General features: G+C 66.0%; 2 protein-coding genes across 3 annotated transcripts in view; one reads left to right on the forward strand and one right to left on the reverse strand.

Annotated features, from left to right (window-relative positions):
• The first annotated feature begins 436 nt into the window (after positions 1 to 436).
• Positions 437 to 3,294, forward strand: PUSL1 (pseudouridylate synthase-like 1). The gene is made up of 8 exons (XM_011956388.1): positions 437 to 571; positions 765 to 822; positions 939 to 1,126; positions 1,304 to 1,453; positions 1,530 to 1,700; positions 2,424 to 2,478; positions 2,559 to 2,721; positions 2,956 to 3,294. Exons 1-8 carry the CDS (start codon positions 495 to 497, stop codon positions 3,003 to 3,005), a joined length of 912 nt encoding a protein of 303 aa, XP_011811778.1. The 5' UTR covers positions 437 to 494; the 3' UTR covers positions 3,006 to 3,294.
• CPSF3L (cleavage and polyadenylation specific factor 3-like) overlaps positions 3,193 to 6,864 on the reverse strand; it is a 14,436-nt gene continuing 10,764 nt past the window's right edge. For both annotated transcript variants that reach the window (XM_011956386.1, XM_011956387.1), the window contains 11 exons: positions 6,458 to 6,596; positions 5,998 to 6,062; positions 5,412 to 5,601; positions 5,191 to 5,274; positions 4,717 to 4,806; positions 4,469 to 4,631; positions 4,275 to 4,382; positions 4,127 to 4,188; positions 3,842 to 3,984; positions 3,634 to 3,763; positions 3,193 to 3,540 (listed from right to left, as the gene is read on the reverse strand). In XM_011956386.1, coding sequence (XP_011811776.1) covers positions 3,475 to 3,540; positions 3,634 to 3,763; positions 3,842 to 3,984; positions 4,127 to 4,188; positions 4,275 to 4,382; positions 4,469 to 4,631; positions 4,717 to 4,806; positions 5,191 to 5,274; positions 5,412 to 5,601; positions 5,998 to 6,062; positions 6,458 to 6,596 — 1,240 coding nt within the window. In that variant the 3' untranslated portion in view covers positions 3,193 to 3,474. The remainder of the gene's footprint in view (positions 3,541 to 3,633; positions 3,764 to 3,841; positions 3,985 to 4,126; positions 4,189 to 4,274; positions 4,383 to 4,468; positions 4,632 to 4,716; positions 4,807 to 5,190; positions 5,275 to 5,411; positions 5,602 to 5,997; positions 6,063 to 6,457; positions 6,597 to 6,864) is intronic.

Consider the following 6,864-nt stretch of genomic DNA (forward strand, 5'->3'; position numbering starts at 1 on the left):
ACCACGGCAGACTTCGGGGACGGTCGGTGGAAACGTGGGGCGCGAGGAGGGCGCGGGCCCCGCCCGCTCCAGCCATCCCGGCCGTTGCGCAACTCAGGGCGTTTGCAAAAACCACGTCTGGGAGGACTTGGCCACAACGCGGCGAACGGGCACCCTCGGGGAGTGTGGGCAGCGGCGAATGAATGAACGAGCGAACGAATGCACGCCCGCGGGAGCTCGGGGTCACCGCGTAGTTGCGGGCGCGCCTTCCGGGGCGCCGCGGTAGAGGTAGAGCCCCTGCGCTCGGCGACGGGCCGGCACTTTGCAACCGCTCCCTAAGCCCGACCCCGCCTCCGCTCCCCGCCCCAGGCCGCCGTGGCGCGTTGCGGGGCGGGGCGACTGCGCAGGCGCAAGGGCGTCCGGGAGGGGGGAGGGGGCGTGACCAGGCCGCGTGCGCGCGCGCGCAGAATCCCGGAGCTGGAGGCCGCCTCCCCCGCCGCGGGCTGGACTCGGCTATGGGTTCGGTGCAGGCCGCAGGCTCGGTGCGCGCGCGCTACCTTGTGTACTTCCAGTACGTGGGCACCGACTTTAAGTAAGTTTCCCGGGCGCAGCGACGGGCGCCACGTGGCCCGGGCGGAGGCGGGAAGGAGGGCGCGGGCGGGCAAGCGGATGTCTCTGGACGCGGTTTGCAAACGTTCGGGGGAGGAAGCGGCTCTGGCTTCAGAGGGCGGCCGAGACCCCAGGGCAGGGCGCCCCCGGTAACCTCCGCCCGCCTCTGCCCGCAGCGGGGTCGCGGCCGTCAGAGGCACTCAGCGCGCCATCGGGGTCCAGAACTACCTGGAGGTGAGCTCGGCCGGTCCCGGGACGCCCGGTGAGGGATAAGGGGGAGCCCCCGCCCGCGCGTCCCCGGGGTCCGGCCTCGCCCACCCGCCCGCCTGCCCCGCGGCTCGGTCCTGCAGGAGGCCGCCGAGCGGCTGAATTCCGTGGTGCCGGTCGGGTTCACCATCTCCAGCCGCACGGACGCAGGGGTCCACGCCCTGAGCAACGCGGCGCATCTGGACGTCCAGCGCCGCTCAGGCCGGCCGCCCTTCCCGCCCGAGGTCCTGGCCGAGGCCCTCAACACCCACCTGCGGCACCCGGCCATCAGGTGAGCCGGCGACCTGAGCAGCCCCTGGGGCTCGGCCTTCCCGACTCTCTGTTGCGGGCGAAGGCTGGAGGTCTGGACAGACTTCTTTGGTCAGAGCTCGAGGGTGGAGGAGAGAGGAGGTGACACCTGGGCAGGCGGGCAGGGTCGTTCCTCCGGTGAGCTGATCTGCTGCCACAGGGTCCTGCGGGCCTTCCGAGTGCCCAGCGACTTCCACGCTCGCCACGCAGCCACGTCCCGGACCTACCTGTACCGCCTGGTCACTGGCTGTCACCGGCCTGATGAGCTGCCGGTGTTTGAACGCAACCTATGCTGGGCTCTCCAGGCAGAGTGAGTGTGGCCCTGACAGTGAGCCGGGAGGGGGCAGGCAGGCCCCACCTCCTGACAGTTATCCTGTTCCCTGAAGCTGCCTGGATGTGGCCGCTATGCAAGAAGCTGCCCAGCACCTCCTCGGCACACATGACTTCAGCGCCTTCCAATCGGCCGGCAGCCCGGTGCCAAGCCCCGTGCGAACGCTGCGCCGTGTCTCCGTGTCCCCAGGCCAGGCCAGCCCCTTGGTCACCCCCGAGGACAGCAGGTGAGGAAAGGCCTGTGGGTTGTGGCCCTGCCCTCAGATCACACGCTTTTAGTTCCAGCACCTCCCCCAGCTTTAAGGCAGGGGAAGCGGGACAGCTGGAGTGGCCCGGACACCCCCGCCTGCAGCTGTGCCCTCCCCCACCCTGGCTGGGGAGCAGAGGACAGGGAAGGCTGCCTGTCTCTGAAAAACCCTGCCCTGCCTAACAGAATTTTGGCAGCCACTGGAAAGGTTTCACTGGTGCCAGTGGTTCTGGCCCAGCCTGGTGGGGTGGTTTCTGCTGCCCCATCACTGTCCAGAGGGCCACCCACCAGGTGGCAGATTCTGACCACAAAACCTCCCCCGTTGGGGTGAGCCCTGAAAGGAGGAAGAACTTCTGCCAGCCCCAGACTCCTGTGTCAGAGCAGCAGGTACAGAGCTGGGGTCTCTGGCACACACACCAGCCATGTTCCCAGACCCTGCACCAGGACCCTAGGTGAGGGCCCAGGGCAAGCCCCTCCGGCACAGCCAGGCTACCTGCCCAGCCTCCAGGGTCCTGCTGCCTCCTTGCCCACCGCATTGCTTGTCTGGTTTTAAGCCTCTCCAGTGGGCCTCCCTAGGGGCAGGGAGTCAGCCAGGGGGCCTTGTCTGAGGTCCTGCCCTGTCAGTCTCCTGTCTGAGGCCACATGGTAGACTGGGGATGGCAGGCGCTGCCCCACAGACACCTACAGGTACGTGTTTTTCCAGGAAGCTGCGGTTCTGGAGCCTGGAGTTTGAGAGCCAGTCCTTCCTGTATAGACAGGTGGGCCCGGTTCTGGGGCCCTCCCTGGGGGGTGGGGCCGAGGGTGGGCAGGCCTCTGCAACCTCGGCCCTGGGTCACAGGTACGGAGGATGACCGCTGTCCTGGTGGCCGTGGGGCTGGGGGCTTTGGCACCTGCCCAGGTGAAGACGATTCTGGAGAGCCAAGACCCCCTGGGGAAGCACCAGGCACGTGTGGCCCCAGCCCACGGCTTATTCCTCAAGTCAGTGCTGTATGGGAGCCTCGGTAAGAGGAGCGGGCCCGGGAAGCTCCTGCCATGTACCCAGTGACTGCTGCGGCCAAGGCGAGGGGTGGGGAGGCCAGGGGCCACTGACCACAGCAAGACAACTGGGGGTAAAGGAGCTCCCCACCCAGGGTCACAGTCCTTCAGCCCAGCCCGCCGTGGGAGTGGTCCCCGTGGTGGGGAGGGTGCTGGGCTGACCTCGCCCCAGGCTGACGCAGGGTCTGATCTGTCCATAGGTGCTGCCTCCTGCACCCTGCAGGGTACACAGTTTGGGAGCCACAGATGACCCTGGACACTTGGCAAAGTCAGGCCACACGAGGCCCAACCCTGTGTTGGTCAAGCAGGGTAGTCAGCCGCTTGGGGCCCACAGCACTGCTGCCCAGGTCCCACCAGCCTGGATGCCCCTCTCTATCCTAGGCGGGATGGGGTGCAGTGCAGGACACAGCCATGTACACTGAGAAGAGGGCACCAAGTAGTCTTCTGTTCAGCTTTTACTGGAAACTGCTGTCCAGGACTCCCTACCCTAACCATCGTTTGGGGGCCCAGGAGCAGGAATAAAGGCAAGACAGCCCGGAGGCCAGTTTATTTCTTTAGCTGGAAACAGCTGCCTGAGTGGGCACATGACACATGGTCTCTGTCCCCAGGGATGGGACCTGCAGGGTCTGTTCACTCAGGGCACCCACAGTGCTGACGTGCAGGCCCGGCTCTGTCCAGCTGGGAGAGGGCAGAGGTGGTGGCTGGGTGAGTTGCCGGCCTCAGCTGGGGGCCTGGGGGAGGCCCTTTTTCAGCAGAGATGTGAGGAAGCTCCCCAGCTCCTCGTCCTAGGGCAGAAGCAAGAGCACCGTGGGCTGTGCAGGACAGGGAGGGGTGGTGACACCTGTGCTGACCGCGGTGGGGTGGGGGCCACCCCTTACCTGGTAGGTCCAGGAGACCAGCAGCACCTTGGTGCCCGGGTCCTCAGAAGGGGCGGCGGCCTGGATGAGGATGGACTCCACAGTCACAGAGCCGTCTGGGAGGTGCTGCACACAGTGGTCCTTCAGGACGCTGTGGGGAGGAGGCTCAGTGAGACCCTGTCTGGCCCCCAGGGCCCAAGGGGTGGGGGGGGCGGGGCCGGGCGCCCACCTCTTGAGGTGGCTGTAGACGCGCAACGCCATCTCCTGCTCCTTGCGCGTGTCGTGCAGGTGCACGCGGCAGGTGAAGCGCAGCTGGTGCTCGGCCAGACCCAGCTCTTTGAGGGCTTGCTCCGAGGATACCAGCCGGAAGTTCTGTGGGGCAGGGCCAGGTCAGGGAGCAGAGCAGCGCCCCCACCCTGCCGAGGCCATCCCGGCACTCACGCTGTCCCCCCCCACCGAGGCCATCCCGGCACTCATGCTGTCCTTCATCCCAAGAGGCCGTCCCGGCACTCACGCTGTCCTTCATGATCAGGGTGCCGTGCAGGAGCCGAGGTTTCTTGGCCTCGGGGAGCAGCCCTGCGGAAGAGGCGGCAGCAGCTGTCAACTCAAGGGCCACTCCTGGCTGCCTGCCCCGAGCACCCTTCCCTGCCCGGCCCACATACCCTGCGCCATCTCCCGCTTCAGCAGCCCCAGCGAGATGCCTACGGGGATGCTGGGGCTCGTGGGCAGCGTCACCGTCTCGCCATTGGCCGGCATGTAGCAGCTGACCCCTGGACCCCGGGGGAAGAGAGAGCCTCAGCCCAGGTTGCCTGCGCTGACCCAAGATGGGCCCCACGCCGCCCGCCTGGCTGCCTACGGAGCTCCTGCTCTATCTTCTGCTTCAGGAACTCCATCTTCTTGGCCTCGCCATGCACCAGCAGCACGCTCTCCGGCTCCGCCTGGCCCACCAGCTGCATGATGCCCTTGGCGTCCGCGTGTGCGCTGAATGACATGTACTCCACCTGCATCTTGACCTCCAGCTGTGGAGGCCGCGGGGTGTGGACAGCGGTTACCACCAGGAGGTGCCCCTCTGCCCTGCCAACCCAGCACGGGGTTGCGACTCACCACCTGCCGCCCCTCCATCTCCAGCTTCCGCTGCCCGCTGAGGATCTTGTGGCCCACGGTGCCCTGCACGCAGTAGCCGGGCATGATGACCTGGGGGCAGGCACAGAGCTCACAGCCACGGGGCCCTAGCCTTGCCACCTCAAGGCCTTCCCTGGGATGCCCCCACCTGAACCCCTGGAAGCTGTTTCCACCTGCCAGCAGGGCCCGACCAAGCCTAGCTGCAGACTCCAAAGGGCTCAGGTGTTGCCACAAGACTGTCCAGGGCTGGGCGGGGCCTGTACAGCCTGAGATGGACGGGCTGCGTCACAGGGAGACTGAGCAGCTCCAGGCGATGTCACCCCCATCCCCTGGCAGCAGCAGCCACGTCCCTCAGCCAGTGCAAGGCCAGGCCAGCAAGAGCTCAGAGACAGCATGGGTGGAAGGACAACCCGCCGGCCTCCAACTTCCAGGTTCCCACACCTCACCACGCCTCACCATGTTCTTTTCATTTCCAGCCCATTTCCGGAAGATCTGCAGGGACTGCCCGGCGTGCAGCATCCCCGGCGTGGCAAATACAACCTGCAGGACACACAGGGCCGGGGGGTGGTTCAGGGCAGCGATGCCCCCACCTCCGCCGCAGGCCCAGCCCAGAGACCCGCAGGAGACAGGAGGCCGACGGACGTGGATGTGCTGGCCAGCCCTGCTGCGGGACTCACCATTGGCCCTGGGTTGTCAGCAAAAGCCCGGTCAAAGGCCTTGATGTGCTTGAACTCGAACATGTTCCTCTGCACAAAAGTCTTGCGGATCTTCTGGTTGGTCCAGGGGATGAACAGCTTGTAGTAGTGGTTGGCCTTCTCGGTCAGCCCCGTGGAGAAGTAGATGGGCACCTTCAGGTTCATGCGCTCCCTGGAGACCACCGGCCCGGTCAGCACAGCAGCCACAGGGGAGGACACGGCAGGGCAGGACTCGGCCGGGCCACCCCCACACCTGTATCTGCACAGCCCATGCACGGGCCGGGCTGAGTCCAGACGCAACCACAGGAGGCCAGTGCCCTCAGCCATGTCCCGTTAAGCCCTAAAGCAGCCAGGCACAGCAGAGGACCAGGAACCCCTACAAGAGCCGCAGACAGTGACGCTGACGGGACGTCACAGGCCTCCTGGGGTCACACAGCACACAAGCGGCCCCCCAGGACAGCAGCAAGCAGGGCTGAGATGCCACCAGCACCCTGGACAGGCCTGCCCAACTGGACTGTGTGCAGGCTGGGCCAGGGGCTCCTGAAAGAGCCGTCCTGGCGGCACCTACCAGAAGGTCTCCAGGAGGATGCAGAGCTCCTGGGCGCGGCCCAGCGCAAACACGGGGATCAGCACCTGGGGGACACACAAGGCAGGAGCCTGGCCATACAGCCCCTCGGCACAGCAGTCAGCATTCAGTGAGGGCACAGCCAGGTGCCCAAGAGCTGCGGCCTCATAGGGACCTTAGCCTCTCTCATCTGCTCCCAGTCCTGTCCCAGCCACTCTCCGGAGACAGAAGGGAGCTGCGTGGGGCTCCCTCAGGACTTTGTCAGGATCTGAGGTAGGAAGGGCAAAGGGGCTCCCTGGGAACGGTCTCTGAGTTTTTGTCCTCAATGCTGAGCAAACATTCCTCCCTCCCTGCTTGAAAACGCAGTACCCCCCACCCTGAGATCCTGACCCAGGCCAAGGGCAGCCAAAAGGACCCGCCCAGCATAGCCGAGGGCCCGCGTCCCCACCACTGCTATGGCTACCTTCCCACCACGCTCCACGGTCTCGTGGACTTTCTTCAGGAAGTCTCGCTCCCGGCAGCGCTTAGAGTCGCGGATGGTCGTGGCGTACGTGGACTCCGTGATGAGCAGGTTGGGGCGGCACTTGTCAATCCAGGCAGCTCTAGAACACGGGGGTCGGGTGGGAGTCACGGTGCACTGTCCCCACAGCTGCAGGGCTGGGTCTGACAAGCTGGACCCCAGTACTATGCCCACCCGCCTTCCTGGGCCACTCTGGCTAGAAAGAGTCAGCTGGTAAAATGCTGTGGGCAGCACATTTGGGAAGAGAGAGGAGGAACAGAGGACCCCGCCCAGACCTTGGGAAGAGAGAGGAGGGACAGAGGACCCCGCCCAGACCTTGGGAAGAGAGAGGAGGGACAGAGGACCCCGCC

This window comes from Colobus angolensis, unplaced genomic scaffold, assembly GCF_000951035.1.
Source record: "Colobus angolensis palliatus isolate OR3802 unplaced genomic scaffold, Cang.pa_1.0 Scaffold416, whole genome shotgun sequence".
NCBI lineage: Eukaryota > Metazoa > Chordata > Mammalia > Primates > Cercopithecidae > Colobus > Colobus angolensis.